Genomic DNA, 19,507 nt, shown 5'->3' with positions numbered 1-19,507 from the left:
TATATCAACCAACTCGTCTTAACGAAAGAAAGCGATCGGTACAGGAGATGATCACTTCCGGTACATGGTTCCTAATACAGTTTCCGGGTGGGGTGTTTTCAGCGATTGCACAAATGCAACATATATATCAATCAACTTATCTTGACGAAAAAAACAATCAGTGCCAGAATTGGTTACTTCCGGTACAGTTTCCAGGGGTGGAATGTTTCCAGCGGCTGCACACATTGATATATATGTTTCATGTGTGGAATCTCTGGAAATAGCCCCTTGGAAACTGTATTAGGTACCGAGTACCGGAAGTGACCAATTTCAATATTAATCGATTGCTTTCTTTCATCAAGACGAGTTGATTTATAGGTGATAATCTTACTAGTCTGTATGCAGTCAACAATTAGTTTCAACTTTAAAAATAAAATGGTGTCTCATGAGGAAGTGTCAGACAGAATATTTGCCATTACCCCGGAGTGTTCGGGATTGACCCATGGTGTGAAATAAATTATCAAAATTTTTAAAATACTTTTTTATTGAAAAGTAAGTAATAAGTTAATGAAATTGGTTCTGAAAATAGACCATGTCTTGGTAATAACCTTTGTTAATTAGAATAGTTTGCTATATTTATTATTTTAGGCCATTAGTAGACTAGTTTTTTATTCTATAGTCAGTAGCCCTATTTTAGATATCTGATCCTTCATCATAGGCTTCAATTTTTTTCTGTGCGTGATTCACACTGTGTTTTACAAATTTATTTAGCCTAGTAGCATCCATTAGCATTTAGCCAATTTTGTTCAGCCTATTGACCGCATTTCAACATTGAACTAATAAAGGATACTGTCCTTGGAAGCAAAAGATTAATGCGTATATCTGTGATTTCTGCAATTCCAAATAATGTTTTCATTTTAACGAATATTTTACTTAATGCACCGTTATTTCTGAGTTTGTTTCATAAGAGTGTATTTAGTTTAGTCCATTACCTATTAGCTTTTATTTGTAAGAGTTTCAAAGATGATAAGGTTTGGTCATGTTTCTCACTGAGTTATGTTTGTAATTATAATTGTTATTAAAGACTTAAATACTAAATTACGGTATAATTTTAATGTATGCGAATGTATTTCGCTTCTTTCGTAAAGGAAAGTTTATGATAAAAAGGCCTTGTGTACATCTTAAACACAAACTAAATACAACTTTCTTACAAGGCTGTCTATAATGTTTATTATAAATTAATTAGAAATGTTACAGTTTCGGAAGTATATCACTTCCTTCTTCAGACTACTATTCCAAATGAGATTATTTGTGATTTCAGTTGGAATAGTAGTTTGAAGAAGGAAGTGATATACTTCCGAAACTGTAACATTTCTAATTAATTTATAATAAACATTATAGACAGCCTTGTAAGAAAGTTGTATTTAGTTTGTGTGAGAAAAGTTTACAGTAAACAGCATGTTCGGAATTACTCTGACCACTGGGGCAATCCCGAGCATAGATACATTTTTAAAACATCTGACTGCTTTGTTGAAAAATGTTAAAGTTTGACTTTCCTCTGCACTTTAGTAAACATGAAAAACTCCAAGCTTTCTATACACAAGAAATCTTAATATTATCTCCAAAAACATAAAAAGTTATTTATAATCAAGGGTTAAGTGTTCGTGAATACCCGGTCGCCCCTATATACGTATATGTTGCATGTGTGCAATCACTGGAAACATTTAATCCCCGGAATATGTACTAGATACTATGCACCGTAAGTAGTTGACCGGAAGTGACCAATTGCAGTACCAATCACTTTCTTTTCTCAAGACGAGTTGATTGATATATATGTTGCATGTATACAATCGCTGGAAATACCCCACCTCCAGACACTGTATTATTCCCTTTAGTATTTATTACCCGTACGTATAATATAATGTGTTATAATCTAAAATGGATATAATTACCCTGTGCAACAACGACGTTTAAGTACAAGACATTTACTGATTATTTCATATATACTCTATAACATGAAATACGAAGGCGTTTGAAAAATCTTGGGCCTACTTAGGAAGGGAATGTCTCATGCGCGTGCCATTTTAGGATTAATTTACGTAGTCCCCCTGGAGTGTTGCGGAGTTCTCCCAGCAGTGACCCTTGCCAACCTGTGACGAAAAAAAAGATTCATCTTGGTTCTCATACCAGGCAGCATAGCCTCTATGACGGCATGTACACTACGAAAATATTGTTCGTTAAGATGTTTTTCCAGTGCGTGAAACAGGAGGTAGTCAGAAGGAGGGATATGTTCAGTAGATAGGGTAGTAATGTTAATTCACGGATTTGCTGAAGCGCAGTGGATTTTTGGCAGATTTCAGTAATTTCCTGCGTTCATTATTTGGCTTTTCTTAACATTATCTTCGGCATCAAACAAAATGGATGTTATTATCCTCCCTACTGCGGACTGAACGAAATTTCTTGGGTGCTGAGGACATACCATATTTCCATTACTTTGATTTTCCCCTTGTTTCCCGGTCGAAATGATGAACCCATGTCTCGTTCTGGATGACTAGACAATCCACAAAATTGTTTGTGTCAGCACGAATACGTATCAAGTGGGACTCTGAAAGCTGAATTCGAGTCGTTTCTGACTGACAGTGAGATTTCGTGGAACCCATCGTGCAGATAACCCCTCAATTTGTAGGATGTCATGGATAATGGAATGAAAACACTGTTGATATTTTCACACATTCGGATGATGTGATAACATACGGCGATAATTATTCAGAATTATACAATGCACAACGTTACAAACTCGTTTGTTGTCACTATCCGGCCGGTACGATCCTCACCAACGATGTCTTGCCACCTACCGGTACTTTTTGACTGTTTCAAGTAACGGTCACTTATAGCCATAATGTTATCGTGGATTTCTTTCGCTGACGTGCCCCTGAGAAACAGGTTGCATATCACAGCACGTTCCTCACTCGTGCACCATACCATCTCGACTGACGTTTTGTGACGCCACCTCTACGATTGACCAGAAAGTATTTGGACCTTTCCCTGAAGAATTGAGTTTCACACTGATGAAGGGTTTTCAAATCATGCAATTCCTTCCTAAGTAGGCTCAAAACTTGTCAAATGTTCCTCGTATCTGTATTCTTACAATTATACTGACTTATTTATTAGAACAGTTTCTCCAAGCATTGCTGATTTTAGGTTTCCCCATAGAAAATTTGAATAATCAGGGGATGAAAGTAACGCTGCGAAAATACTGATAACCCAGGTTGAGTACGATTGGCGAAATGAACCAAGAGGGGGGATTTTCGTAGCTGCGTGAGGGGGTGGGAATTTTATCCTGAAATCATCACTGTCCAAAATAAATATAGGTGTTACCATTCTCCACGTTTCCTGCTTGCGACCAGCTTTGTAAAATATAGAAAAAGTTATTATCACTATCCTGCATAATTCCGATAAGACGTCTTGTCAACCCGAGTTTGATTCCTGGTGGAATAGGGCATTATTTTCTCGTTTCAGCATGTATAAAAGTTCTTAGTAGAAACTTGACCGAGAAACCTTATTTCCACTCAATCTTTAGGCTTTATATGGCCTATACTGATTGGAAGGGGGCACCTTGTCCTTAACCTCCCTTACATTTCCCATGAAATCATACCAATCAAGCACTGTACCATTTTATCACCGAACTCAGAAGGATAATTTTCTGAATAACTTCTTCAAATTCCTTTCAAATTTTTCTATGTGTACTATTTTCCACTAGTTTTCTCAGCTTCTGCCCCTCATTCACATTATCTACATCTGCTTGCCTTGTGTCGCTGTCATACAGGACCGGATTAGCCCATCTGGAAGCCCGGGCCTAGAAAAAATATATGGTTCCTCCTGACTTCGCCTAATACATTTCTGTGAAAGCACAATAGGAAAGTTAAGGGAATATGTTTCATATTTTTGGTCATATTTTATTTTATGATGATGACTGTATCCTTACGATACTTTTTAGATAGTCAGTTGAGATTATGATCAGAGTAGAGGTCCCTGTCCACCCGGAGCTACAGCCCCCTAAGCCCCTACCGTAATCCAGCCCTGGTGTCATAGCTTGTTCTGATAACAGTACCACCTGTTAGCAGAAAATAACATAGCTATTAAATCAATACTCTAGCAGAAAATTCAAACAATGTATAATGTTGCTAATTTTTTTCACGTTGATCCAACGTTTAAAGTTCGTTGAAAAATGGATGGTTGAAAAAATTGATGACAAGAGGGATATTGTTTACCTGGAACCAACCATTAGAAAATGTTTGTCGGTGCCCAAAAGTCAACCTTGGGTCCACTAGTTTGTGCGACCTGGGAGAATACAATGTATAGAAGCTATTTCCAACTATATGGTTTGTGAGTCACAGTTTGATTCTTCCATTGTGAATAGAAAAAGAAAAAAGAAAAAGTAAATAGGAAAACTGAAGTTCATAAATAAAGTAGTAACAATCAAACAAACATATCAATACGTGTGGTTGATGGTTATGCAAATACACTACTCATCAACCCATGAGTACTCGAGCACTGCCGTACTGCCAACACTTGCTTATTTCATGCTCCTACCTCATCCCTTCCTCTGTTCAACGTGTTTCTCTCTGTTACTTCTGCGATTGTTAAATTATATCCTTACATTATACAATGTCTAGTTGAACGCTTGCTTATTTCATGCTCCTACCTCATCCATTCCTTTATTCAACATGTTTCTCTCTGTTACTTCTACGATTGTTAAATTATATCCTTACATTATACAATGTCTAGTTGAACGCTTGCTTATTTCATGCTCCTACCTCATCCATTCCTTTATTCAACATGTCTCTCTCTGTTACTTCTACGATTGTTAAATTATATCCTTACATTATACAATGTCTAGTTGAACGCTTGCTTATTTCATGCTCCTACCTCATCCATTCCTTTATTCAACATGTTTCTCTCTGTTACTTCTACGATTGTTAAATTATATCCTTACATTATACAATGTCTAGTTGAACGCTTGCTTATTTCATGCTCCTACCTCATCCATTCCTTTATTAAACATGTTTCTCTCTGTTACTTCTACGATTGTTAAATTATATCCTTACATTATACAATGTCTAGTTGAACACTTGCTTATTTCATGCTCCTACCTCATCCCTTCCTCTGTTCAACATGTTTCTCTCTGTTACTTCTACGATTGTTAAATTATATCGTTACGTTATACAATGTCTAGTTGAACACTTGCTTATTTCATGCTCCTACCTCATCCATTCCTTTATTCAACATGTTTCTCTCTGTTACTTCTACGATTGTTAAATTATATCCTTACATTATACAATGTCTAGTTGAACACTTGCTTATTTCATGCTCCTACCTCATCCATTCCTTTATTCAACATGTTTCTCTCTGTTACTTCTACGATTGTTAAATTATATCCTTACATTATACAGTGTCTAGTTGAACACTTGCTTATTTCATGCTCCTACCTCATCCATTCCTTTATTCAACATGTTTCTCTCTGTTACTTCTACGATTGTTAAATTATATCCTTACATTATACAGTGTCTAGTTGAACACTTGATTATCTCATGCTCCTACATCATTCATTCCTTTGCTGAACGTGTTTCTCTCTGTCAGTTCTACGATTGTGAGAGCGTATTCTTACAGAATAAGTGTTTAGGCACAATTTAAACAGGCAGGTATATGATCCCGAATTTCCATGTTAAGCACAAATATTGCTACTTACTATCGAAACCCTAGGCAGGTTGGTCCTATAATTGTCAGCTCTCTCCTGCTTTTTGCATCTTTCTCTTTTAGTATTAGTTAATCGAACCTTTTTGAGATCATTTAAATAGTTAACTCTATGTCATGTATATTACTGTGGCATACTCCGAGAATTGTTTTTGAGCTTGCTTTTCATGCTAGAAGGTTGCCATTCTTAATAATATACGTAGAACTAATGGTACTTTTCAAATAATATAATTCCAAGCCACTATTATCATGATCAGCTAATACCTCATGAACAATTTGGTGCCAAATATACCGGGCCCCAACGATTTGCCCGAAACTATAAATTCGGCCAGTGTCTGTTGATTGGACTTAGACTCCCTTTCAGCATTAAGGCTATATGACACATGGACCTAGAGCTTAATGTGGAATCCGAACCAAATGAGCTCCCACCGTAAATCCTACCCGGAATTCCCACGTCGAAGACTCGTATGCTAATCATATAGTGTATAGGAAGCTTCTAGCCACTTTCAGTTTGAAGGTGATATACTAATCGGGCATTAGATCCAACCATGCAACGGTGTAGCTATCTCAAGATATCCTGCTTAACCTTTCACTTTTTATACAGAAAACTATCACTGCGATGAGCTTGCTCAAGAGCAATTCAGACAGAAGAGCTTTCTTCTGCACCTTAACATTTTAGTGCAACCAAAAGAGTTTAACGTGCAGTATGCTTCCTTACCATTTACGTTGTAAAATAAAACATTTCTTCCATTTATTGATTTAAGCTGGCTTTGAAATTATTATCCCAGGATACACACCGCTGGCATAGCTAACGATAAGTTACAAATTTTCAAAATTCATCATTATATAAAATAGCAAGATATTACATCATACAGTGCCTTGAAAACGTAATATCACATATACGGTGTAATATGTACTTAAGGGGGTGTGTATTCACTAAATAACTCTTGTAATTTAGGAAAAATACACGGGAAATGCAAGAGAGTTAAAATTAATTGTCCTCGTATTTAAATGTCGTCGATGCACATCGTCGTTTACTACTGTACACGTCGCTTCCATAATATAAATTATGGCCATGAAGTATAGTTTTATATTTTAAAATATGGATGTGATAATGGTTTGGAAGATTCTAACTGCTGTAGCTCAGAGGAATCATGCCCATTTGGTTCTCAGGAGGTTGGTAACTGATTCTTGGATTTCTTGCACAAATTTCCGCCTGTATTTGGTAATGCAAAACATAACAGACCACTTCCTGAAAAGAAAAGAATGGAAACTATTAATTAGAGTATATACTTGACTAAATTTGCTTATTTAAATACCATCTGCCTTACAGCGTTTGCACACGTCCCCGGGAATGCCGGTTCCGGTTCCGACAATGCCGGCGATGGAATCGGCGGGAATGTAATCAAATGGTAGCTTGCACACGCTTTCCGACCCGGTAAAAAAGCCGGTGGAACTCCCGGGACCGACAAATACAGTCGATCTAGCCGCCGACAATGTCAGTGTCGGCTCCAGTTTTGTCGGCGGCAATGTTTTCTTATGTGTGGATGCACACGCATCCGGTAATGCCGGAGCCGGCTTGCTGATAGGTTTCTTCAATCTAACTACAGTGAGTGAGTGGCAAGGTGTTGTGTATTCTTGGTTCTTTTCCTGTATTTCGATTTTTTGTTTACTTCAGTTTTTTCTGTAATTTTCTTTTTTTCACATCACTTTAATATATAATGAAGAATGAAATAATCAAAATGGCTGTGAGGTACCACAAACATAGCGGTTTTACATAAATTCTCAGCAAGGGAAATTCGGATCTTGTTTGAATTACCCAACGTGGAAAGAGAGTTTCACAGACGTATGTAAGTATATTAATTTGTTATCTTCTATAGCCGAAACTTACTTAAACGATTTAAACAAAGGGGTCGTTGGAGGATAGAGGTCGTTCGTTTTGATAGAGGATATGTCTTAGCATATATAAAGTCATAATTAAAAAATCAGCATGGCAGAAATGAACAAAATGGAAATGTGAAGAAATAATGAATCTAGGATAGTTGCCCAGTGTTTATTCTGTTAATTATGCAACCCTATATCTAGGGTATGAATAACCTTATCAAAGAAGAAGGCATTCCCAAGCATAACAAAGGTTGTAAATAAAATTAAAATAAATAAAAACTAAAACACAACTACAGAAAGAACTGAAAAAGCACAAGCAGAACAAGAAAACTTCTAGTCTTGTGGTTGCATGCTGCTTTACCCTATAGATCATAATAAAAATATTCCTGTACTCTGTTTCTAGTCTGGCATTTGTTCCATAGAACGATTGTGAGTATAGCAAGGCAAGGAGATATAGTTTGTTTATTGCTGGACTCATGTTCTCTCCTTCACGTTCAAGCTCAAACTACTTCTCGGCACCGGCATTATCGGCATTTGTATGCAAAGCAGTGCCGATACCGACATTGGTGGGGCCGGCACCACTTTTGCCGGCCACGTGTGCAAAGCAGCCCCGGTTCCAGTTCTGGCATTGTCGGAGCCGTGCCGGCATTGCCGGGGACGTGTGCAAATGCTGTTATGCAGAGTCATTTTGACGTTTGATTAGCGCTATACTAAAAGCTTGACTACTGCAGTAAACCTGTTAGTTGAACTCTTTAGTACGGCACTAATCACGTGTCAGAACGACTCTGTATAAGGTCCAGTGATTATTATTATTATTATTATTATTATTATTATTATTATTATTATTATTATTATTATTATTATTTAAAATCCTGCTATCAAGACTTTGATTCTAATTGGCTTGTTCGGTTAGCTTTCTACTAGTAGTAAAATACGAATCATAGTCTGCAATACAAATCTGTGTCGGATCTCAGCAATCGAGAACTTCATTCCGTATCAGTCTTTGCAAAATTTGCGTATTAAAACGAAACAAAATATACACCAAAAGCTATTAGTGGTAACTCTTGCAAAAACAAATAAATTGAGAAGGATAGAATGAAAAATTTGTCTGACTGACATCATACCGCAAAATCAGAATGTGATATCGAATATTGTAAACTGAAACGTAAGTTTTGTGTAGCATTGACACAAATCGGTACGTAATGAGGTATCGTGCCTTGCATCATTGCGCCGCCTTCTATGATATAATCTTCCCAGGACCACTAAAGTGGGCTAGGAGGGCCTGGCCCTAAAAAAAAATTGCCCCTCTTAAACCACAATGCATCATTATGTGTTCCTTTAATACAAAAAATAAAATTTACAAATTTATATGAGATCCGTTATAATAAATTCACTATAATTCCCATCCATAATTCCCCGCTGGCCCAACGCGAAATTTATGTATTTATTTGCGTTAATCAGCATAGCAATTATAATTGATTATGGCCTTTTTTGCGTTGCGTTACTGTACGCGAAGTTTATGGGTCGGAATATGTCAAGGGAAAATGTAGAATACAGGTAGAAACGAGTGATAGAAAATAGGAATACACATTTTTTCAGGGAAAAATTTTACATCAATTTCTTGATCACTCGTCAATGAGATCATAATGGATGGGGTCCGTTCCGAGTGGTCTTCTCAAAAAATTTTAGATTGCAAGTAATTACAAATAATTCAACAAGTAATTATTAATCCTATAATGCTATCCACTTACATTAATGAAACATTATGTAGTATGCTATTTTAGACGTGTATACTTACATTCATGACATATTAAATTCTTTTAGTGGGAAATGTGATATTGAAAATGGATTCTGTTTAATGCAGTATGTTCCATTGTGATCCCCAATGTTACGACATTTGTATATTAAATATTGTACAGGCATGTTTTAAAAGCTTCCATCCCAGAATCTCTACCTTTAACCTTATATAGATTTCAATAGATTAGTGATATATATTTGATCTTTCTGAGTTCTTTCCCGTTGGCATACGTATGAAAATTAATTATCTGCGAGTGCAAAAAGGGAGCATATTTTCTCTCTCTCTCTCTCTCTCTTTTTTTTTTTTTAAAAAAAAGAAAAATGTTACTTACTGTGAGCTTCTGCTTACCCGAATCGATAGCATGAGCGACATCGGTGTGCATGGTTTCGGTCTTATTACCGTTGGGAATACAATTTTCTAATATCGATTCAGGATCATAAAGCAATTGCGGAGCTAAAGGATACCCCTATTTGGGACAACAAAAAACAAAAAATAATGACTGCTGAGAGCCGTTGGACTGACCATGCATCACCCAGTTGGTCGTGCGTTATCTGTTCAATCATAGCTTTTCATGGACCGTAGAGCCAGGATGCTTAGCACTTATTTCTATTTGTTCAAAATTTCAATACCATGTAACTAAAGAATCTGTCTTTTTTATTATGTGTTTCACTTACAATTCGTTTATTTATGTATACATAGTTATGGGCATCTCACTATTGGGTTGTGTGTAAAAAGAAGTCCTAAACTTTGTGTTGGAAAAACTCATGACAGATTCTGTCGGCCACATGGCACACATTTCAGCCCGTGATGCGTGGTCAGTGCATCGTCCCAAACCAAAGACTGGAAATCTGTGGCAGCAGATGACCATGATGAGCGAGTAAATCATGTGGTTCGTGAAATGTGTAGATTATGTTTTTAAACTGTCTGATTTTGTAATTTCAGGGAACGCAACTTCCGCCTGGAGAAATCAGATTATGTCATGTAGTTCACACTTGGCGGGCGCTTTGATTGCAATCGGTTTGTTTTCAACCGCCTGGAGAAATCGAATTATATTACATTAGCAGGCGCTTTGATTGCTCTCAATTTGTTTTCAACTGCCTGCAAAAATCGATTACATCACGTAGTTCACACTTGGTGGGCGCTTTGATTGCTTTCAGTTTGTTTTCAACCGCCTGAAGAAAACGAATTACATTACGTAGTTCACACTTGGGCGGGCGCTTCGATATGTTTTCACGCCCGCCACTTTACAATCTTTGAATGACGATGTCTGTCCTTAAGTATATGGTGGGGTGCCTTGCATTATCCACGTTTCGTCAGTTCTCATCTGATAGTCTTAACAGGGGGTGAAAAAGAAATAAATCTTGATTGAATAATATCTAAAGAAAGGTAGTGTATAGTAAGATGTAATTATCTCAAACATTGATTGTTGGACTTTCACCATTTCTATTCTGCTCTCCTATATCACAAACACGACAACATTCTCATTTCTTTAAAAGTTGAATCTTACCTATTAATAGACCTGCGATTAAAAATATTGGTATACCACAGTTCATATCGACTAAGAAACCAAACATAACGTTTCCTATTATTGCCCCAAGTCTTCCTAGCGTTGTTGATAAAGAAACAGCCACAGTTCTGGAAAATGAATGAACACAGAAATAAATTAAATTCTTAATTGAACAACAAAAGTTACTTTTAAATACTTATTTACTTTTATGCCTCAAACAATTTCAGTGCATATAGACAGAAAAGAACATTCAAAAAATATTTAATGAGAAATGGAGATCTTTGATTTAACATATTTAGGGAGAACTATGTATCTTGAAATTATCTTGTAAGTTTTAAACTGGCTGGTTGAAATAGAAGTTTTTGTGAAAAGCAAAGATCAACAGGGGAAATTGTATAACATGCTCTGCAATACCACCCAGTTAACAGTGTTGCCAATCCAACACAAAGATATATTGTTTTCATTGGCATTACGTCAAATTATTACATATTTCAAATTTACACGTTAAACGGAGACTTACAGTATCACGTTTATAATTCAGTGTTACTAAACAAAGGGCGCTACAAACATCTGGAAATATCAAAATTTTCTAAGCATCTACAACAATTTTCAACTCAAATGAGACAGAGATGTCGATACACATTGGTAGTACTTTAGTGCCGAAAACTGGGACAATGATATAACGTATTTCTAACAAGTAGGAACAAAATTATAAGGAATTGAAAATTATCCAAAGATTATATTAAAAAAAAACAATTGCTTAGATCCAATTACATACTCGTAAGTGGTTTACAATAAACATAAATATCGTAATGCCATTTACAGCAATTTGATACCTTGAAACCCATTCCGGAGATATTACGAACAATCGTGAAGTTTGCAACATTGCCTAAAATTATGCACTTGCGAGAACTTGTTCTAATTACAATGATCAAAAACTATTGTTGTAATGTTGAAATGAAATGTTTCAGTTGAACATCCCACAATTATGCCTTTTAGGCTACGAGAGACGAATGATTAAGGCAACTGAATGATGATGGAAGAATTGGCGGAATAAGAATTGGCGAAATAAGAATTGGCGGAAAAAGAATTGGCGAAATAAGAATTGGCGAAATAAGAATTGGCGAAATAAGAATTGGCGGAATAAGAATTGGCGAAATAAGAATTGGCGGAATAAGAATTGGCGAAATAAGAATTGGCGAAATAAGAATTGGCGGAATAAGAATTAGCGAAATAAGAATTGGCGGAAAAAGAATTGGCGGAATAAGAATTGGCGAAATAAGAATTGGCGGAATAAGAATAGGCAGAAAAAGAATTGGCGGAATAAGAATTGGCGGAATAAGAATTGGCGGAATAAGAATTGGCGAAATAAGAATTGGCGAAATAAGAATTGGCGGAATAAGAATTGGCGAAATAAGAATTGGCGGAATAAGAATTGGCGAAATAAGAATTGGCGAAATAAGAATTGGCGAAATAAGAATTGGCGGAATAAGAATTGGCGAGATAAGAATTGGCGAAATAAGAATTGGCGGAATAAGAATTGGCGAAATAAGAATTGGCGGAATAAGAATTGGCGGAATAAGAATTGGCGAAATAAGAATTGGCGGAATAAGAATTAGCGAAATAAGAATTGGCGGAAAAAGAATTGGCGGAATAAGAATTGGCGAAATAAGAATTGGCGGAATAAGAATAGGCAGAAAAAGAATTGGCGAAATGAGAATTGGCGGAATAAGAATGAATGAGACGGGAGTACTCATAAAACCTACCTACACGATATTGTTCACCACAAATTTATTTGGCCGGGTATCGAAACAGAGATCCCATGCAACAGAGGTAGGTACTAGCAAACGAAAACGACATTTTTAGAAATAATTTCGCAACAACCATATCATTTTAAGCAGTAGCAATCTGTAACCATGTTTCTTATATCTCCATAACGAGCTAAGATATCAAATTGCTGAAAACGGCATTATGGTCTTTACGTATATTGTAAGTGATACTTACGAGGCACAGAAGTATTTAGAAACAAAACCTTTTGAAAGAAGTAACCAAATCAATCTCTCATAACTTTGGTCCTTCTTGTACGTCATATCATCATAAGGCAACTGAATGATGATGGAAGAATTGGTGGAATAAGAATTGGCGAAATAAGAATTGGCGGAATAAGAATTGGCGAAATGAGAATTGGCGGAATAAGAATTGGCGAAATAAGAATTGGCGAAATAAGAATTGGCGGAATAAGAATTGGCGAAATAAGAATTGGCGGAATAAGAATTGGCGAAATAAGAATTGGCGGAATAAGAATTGGCGAGATAAGAATTGGCGAAATAAGAATTGGCGGAATAAGAATTGGCGGAATAAGAATTGGCGAAATAAGAATTGGCGGAATAAGAATTGGCGAAATAAGAATTGGCGAAATAAGAATTGGCGGAATAAGAATTGGCGAAATAAGAATTGGCGAAATAAGAATTGGCGGAATAAGAATTAGCGAAATAAGAATTGGCGGAAAAAGAATTGGCGGAATAAGAATTGGCGAAATAAGAATTGGCGGAATAAGAATAGGCAGAAAAAGAATTGGCGAAATGAGAATTGGCGGAATAAGAATGAATGAGACGGGAGTACTCATAAAACCTACCTACACGATATTGTTCACCACAAATTTATTTGGCCGGGTATCGAAACAGAGACCCTATGCAACAGAGGTAGGTACTAGCAAACGAAAACGACACTTTTAGAAATAATTTCGCAACAACCATATCATTTTAAGCAGTAGCAATCTGTAACCATGTTTCTTATATCTCCATAACGAGCTAAGATATCAAATTGCTGAAAACGGCATTATGGTCTTTACGTACATTGTAAGTGATACTTACGAGGCACAGAAGTATTTAGAAACAAAACCTTTTGAAAGAAGTAACAAAATCAATCTCTCATAACTTTGGTCCTTCTTGTACGTCATATCATCATATTTGACGCTAAGGTACTTTCCACGTGAATTGACACGCCCCTCTTACTTGCGGTATTACTGTTGCAGAGACCTTCAAAGTTGGGATGTTTACGGATGTTCGTGATATTGTTGCCAGAGTCGGATCTAGCCTCGGGACCTAGGCCCCCCAGTTTTCTGTGTTACTAAGTTTTTAGTAAACTGATGATATACTATCTATCATTAGTCTGGGTTGTGGCTGGCCTCTCAGTTTTTATCTTCTGGATTTGCCACTGATTGTAGGTTCTTAGTCTGTAGCATTGAATAATAAATGTGCTATTGTATGTGTTAGTTTAACATGTAGATTTAAAGTAGTTAATATGATGTAGTGCCACTTTTTAAATATAAGTTTTTGTTGTGCTCTTATTACTTTTAATTGGATGGTATTGCGTAGTGTATCAATCAACGTTCTCATCCATATGTATAAGGCGTGGTTCAAGCTGGAGTAGCAATTGTGATGATGTGGCATGGTCTTCGAACCATGACTTAGTCCTACTCTCACAGATGAATATGAACATTAACAGACATGTTTATCTGGAATTTTGAGTTACGAGTTGTTGCTATTTTTTCATTTTCATGATGAAGTAGTGAATACTCCCATTTTCCAAATATATGTTTTATTTTTGAAACTCCAAGCTTTCCTACATGGTTTGAGAAATAATCATTCACCCTGTGACGCTTGGTCAAGACTGCAATGTTCCCAGATTTAAATCCAGTCGAAAACTAAGGAGTGGGTGAAACGCAGAAATATATTTCCCTCTACTTATGTGGAACTATTGGGTCTACTGGTGACATAGACGTAGTTAGAACTATTATGTGTGTGTATGAAACCAATTAAAGCAGAACTTTTCATATTGAAGCGCTCAAAAGCAATTAAAACAGAACCATTCATAGGAGAGCACGAAGATAATTAAAACAGAACTTTTCATATGAGAATGTACTACCACGAACAAAAGTGGATTCAAAGTTCCAATTTTTTACATCTTTCAACGTTGGTACACCAACAATGCAGTGAGGATTGGCTGGTTGAGAACTAAGTAAGGCGTTCTACAAGTGCTCTAGTTTGTTTGAAAGATGTCGGCGTAGCGAACTGCAAAAATGTTGTATAAAATCCTGCCACTCCAACGAATAAAAAAATCGAGAAGACATCATTTATTATCTACAAAGAGATTGATATCATGAGAAAGTTATAAAGTGATCTTATTGACCTTAAACATACCAAGGAGAAATCAATGCTGTTCAAGTTTTGTTTTTGTTTCACAGGAAACAGTATTTTGAAAAAACCTCGGCATGTTTTGCATTATTCGTTTCAGCGTTCACTTCACTTTTGTTAGTTTTAATACTTTTACTGAAACTTTATAAAAATTGCCACGTCCTGCGCGGTGATTTATATCCCATTTTTGTTCTGCGAAAATTTCATTTATCCACAAAACTATCGTATTATTCACTTTTTAAAAAAGTATTATTACTATGTCTTTCATAGATTAAACTAACAAGAATACTTTCCAGTGTTATATTATTGGTTTCCAGTGTGTTCGCAAAGTACAATCCAAAAAATCAAAAGAGCAATCTAAGCAAATAAAAGTGAAAAGTAGGTCTGCCGAGTGTGACAGTTTAATTTGTGAAAATCATTGCATCAATAGAAAACATGTCAAATAGTAAATATGTCAAATAGTAAAAATGCATATCTTTGACATTTTGTGAGTGTATAACATGAGTGTCAGTAATTTAATCTCCATTTAATAATACAAGCATCTTTATTAGGATTTTCAATATCAAAGATACACGAGTTTTCCCTTGCAGAACACCGTAATATATAATTCACTATCCTATGCTATATTCTAAGTAATCGAAAAATGTAATTTCGCACAGAAGAGTAATCGAAAGCAAATTAAAAAATAAACAAAGATGAATATGGACTATGTTCCTGATAATATTTCAATAATATCTATCTCCACTCTCTTTTTCTCTCGACTAAAACGTGCATGATTCTTGAATCTCATTTCTTGACGAAGAACTTAGTAAAGAGAGTTTATCATTCACCTTGTAAGAACAAATTAAATTCAAAAGTATTAATTTGAAATATAGTGGATTAAAACTAGATACGTTAGGACTATTAGACCAGCGCCTATAACACCTCTACTATTCTTCCACTACTGGGTAGTATCTTAACTTGATAGTTGTTTCATAAAATGAAGATCGGAGAGAGAAAGAACGGAAAAAGTGATTCGAATAAAAAATGAAATAAACATCGAAAGTTTTCGCTTTCCGAATGAAGGTTAAAGTCGAGTCATGTCTCGATGAGGACAACTTTTTTTGTTGAAATCTTGTGGGGAACTATGTGTCAAAAAAAGTAAAAGCATGTTTTTCGCGAGATAGAGTCGTCTGCCACTTGCTGCTATCGATGATACGAAAATAAAATATTATACCTTACCACAAATCATTTTGCTAGTAGATACCTGGTTTCTGATCAGTTAAAATAATATTCATGGACATCGTAGCGAAAAATGTATTTGTTTTTCATGCATTGTGCGAGAAACAGGGAACGAAGAATGAACACAATAAAAACGAAACAAGGAAAATGGCTCGATGCAAAGTAACCAGAATAGCTATGTACTATTAAAATAGTTATGTTCTGGAGGGTTGCAATCACTCCTGATAAAGAGAGGTATAACACTTAGTGATAATACATTAAAGAAAAGTAATTTCTTTGATTTTGTAATACCATGAGCTGAATGAAGCTGTATGAGGGACTTGACCATTTTTTTGTCCGATGTGATTTTTCTTTCCGTATTCCTTAAACAAATAGATATTCAGTAATTACTCTACACCATTGAATGATTTATGATTTAATTTATAATGTAAGAGGGACAAAATCTAATATATTATTGCAATCATATCACATGCAAATTGTTGCTTATTGAAGTTCAACGTCTGTTTTCAGCGCCTAGAATATATTGCAAGTAAATATAATGAAACTACTTACCCAAGATGTGTTGGAAATAGTTCGACCATTACACAGTATATAATGCTAATATTTAAACTGATGTGAGAATGAAATATGCATGTTAATATTAGATTCTCAATGGGAGATTTTACAAAGTAGAGCCCTACGGCACATGAGCCTGCAGCTAGCATTCCTGTAACTGAAAGAGAAAGCGTATGAAAGGCACTGGAATTCTCAGATAAGTGTCGTTATTTGCATGTAATATATATTGAATTAATTTATACTATTGAAATTTGACTTTTCCAGTGATGACGCCAACTTTAATTTCTTAACAGGGGGACAAACGAAGAGGCAGAATAAATTTTGAGAAGCAGCATCTTCTTGTTAACGAAAAGAATTTTTATATATTACTTCATCGATATTACACTCTATATCTCGGGAGGCAGATCAAGCCACAAATGGGAGAGGGTATACACCCTATTGTTCTACCTTGGCGTCACCACTATACACCTTCCATTTTCCCGGTATAGATAAAGAATTTTTAGCTCTAGAATGCATCTTAAATAAAGTAGTATTAGGGAATCATCAGATATTATGGAACTCAATTTTGTTTTCTATTGTTTCTATGGAAATAATTATGTAATAAAAATAATATACAAATAAATGTATAAAATTTAGTTAGCTTTATATGCCCACAACTTTATGAAATTATTGTAGTACACAAAAACTAAAAAACGAAAAATTATACCTAGGTAATTTGGGAGATAATATTTATTAGTTGAGCAATATCGTATACTGAGGTGACTTTCGAGGACAATACTATTAAATTAAAAATTACAAAATAATACGTTTGAAAAAAGTTGAATGCTTGCATATCAGTAAAATACTTGTAGATTAAATGAACCCACCGCGAACATGATAAATAATGTAATCAAAGTTCTCTGATATATTTGGATTTTAACCTTCCCCAAATATGCACTCCGCATCATAGTCCTATGGAACAATGACAAAAACGAACTCAATTTCTGAAGAGAGGTCAGGATAAAAAAAACTCATTTTCTGTGTCCTTCATTAATCTTCTGTGAGACACTGTGAGAAACCATTGTGTCATATTGCCTGACACGCCATTTTTGAAGCGAAATGTTCGTTAGTTTCACTAGAAGATATGTAGCAAAGAGACGGCGTTTCGAAATATTTCTGTACTTAATTACTAAACATTATGGTAAAGGGCATTTCTACACAGTGTATGCTTTATTATAGTTTTATAGGTTACCTGTACTACAAATTTTGTAACTCCTTACCATCAAAAAATTTGACGAATCCAACTTATGATTTCAAGGTAGATCTTTAATATCAACAACACTTTTCGTGGAGCATTTTGGGTAATGTAAAAGTTGAGTTTTTGCTCTTCACTTACATTCAACAGCGCCCCGTATATCCCATATGCAGGATCACTTTGATGATTACGTCACCCACTTTGAAGTTTGAATTGAAATATATAAATAATTATTCCTTCCTTTCAAATTCAATTGATTCATTGTTACCTCTTTTTCAATTCTTTGTTGTTTCCTTTGTTGGAACATAATAAATTGCAGTGTTTAAAAACTACCAAGTAAGATTAAACATATCTGTATTTATTTCATGCGTACCTCATTTCTAAAATGCATCTTCGGTTTTTCTTTTGCAAATCTTTTCAATTCATTCTTTCTTTCTCTTTCCTTCCTTTCAAAATTATGTTACCAATACGATCGCCGAGTTTCTAAAGTCAAAAATAGGCCAATTTGCCCCTTCACTACTTAAATGTTTCGCAGTGCATATTTTAAAGTTTATTTACAGTAACGGTACTGCATTATATATATTGGCATTTTGAAAGATAGAGTATTGATATTTGAACTTTTTTAAAAAAAATACCAAAGATTATGTAAAGAAAAATTTGCATTTATTTCTGACTCACCAGAAGAAAGCAGGTTTAGTAGCACTTCATGTTACTGGGATTTGCTTAGGTTAGACAGAGGTTCGTAAATCTCGTTACGTTAGTTTGGACTAACGTGGATTGCACTGTTCATGCTGGGAAGAAATGACGCGACTACACCCCTGAACATGCACTTTAGTTTTAAATTCAACGTTGTCAACAAGGAACATTATGCACAAAGAAACAACAGATGGCGGGACTTTATGTAAATATCAAAAAAATGCATGAGCCGACAAAACTATTTTTGCGTAAGCTTATAGGAAATATAGTGTGTTGTTCGTTACTTGGTATAAATGTCAAATACAGTGCATAAGGCTTTGTTCATAGCAAAAACGTAACAACTTATAAAAGTTTTCACTGTCAGTTACTGGATATCTTTGGTAGCCTAAGAAGGTGAGAGCTTGTGGTTGAATAAGACAGTTAAAGTCGTAGAGTTGTTTTAACGCTATTATTTTTATTGTAGTTCACAAAAGTTTTCAGTGGTTGTGGGGTCTTATACTGTAACAGCTTTCGCAAATTTGGGTAGCATAGCCCAATGTAAAACATGGTAAAAATCAATTTTAACTGCTAAGATTAGTATCGCAAACTAAAACGTTAATTTTGCGTTGCGTTGACGCAAACTGTCATACAGAATGTGACCCCTGATCTTCTATCTAAAACCTTCACACACCCTTTCTTCATGG

At 35.4% G+C, this 19,507-nt stretch overlaps 1 protein-coding gene across 1 annotated transcript in view; it reads right to left on the bottom strand.

The window, feature by feature from the left end:
• Positions 1-1,296: 1,296 nt before the first annotated feature.
• Positions 1,297-19,507, bottom strand: part of LOC145679618 (synaptic vesicle glycoprotein 2C-like) — a 51,899-nt gene continuing 33,688 nt past the window's right edge. The window contains exons 9-11 of the mRNA XM_081750194.1: positions 16,892-17,051; positions 10,923-11,050; positions 1,297-6,985 (exon numbers count right to left, since the gene is read on the bottom strand). Of these exons, the coding sequence (XP_081606320.1) occupies positions 6,903-6,985; positions 10,923-11,050; positions 16,892-17,051 (371 nt within the window). The 3' untranslated portion in view covers positions 1,297-6,902. The remainder of the gene's footprint in view (positions 6,986-10,922; positions 11,051-16,891; positions 17,052-19,507) is intronic.

Source organism: Thermobia domestica, chromosome 2 (genome assembly GCF_964235325.1).
Source record: "Thermobia domestica chromosome 2, izTheDome1.hap1.1, whole genome shotgun sequence".
In the NCBI taxonomy this organism is placed as follows: domain Eukaryota; kingdom Metazoa; phylum Arthropoda; class Insecta; order Zygentoma; family Lepismatidae; genus Thermobia; species Thermobia domestica.
Note: the sequence above shows the minus strand (reverse complement) of the source record. Positions and strands in the feature narration are given on the sequence as shown.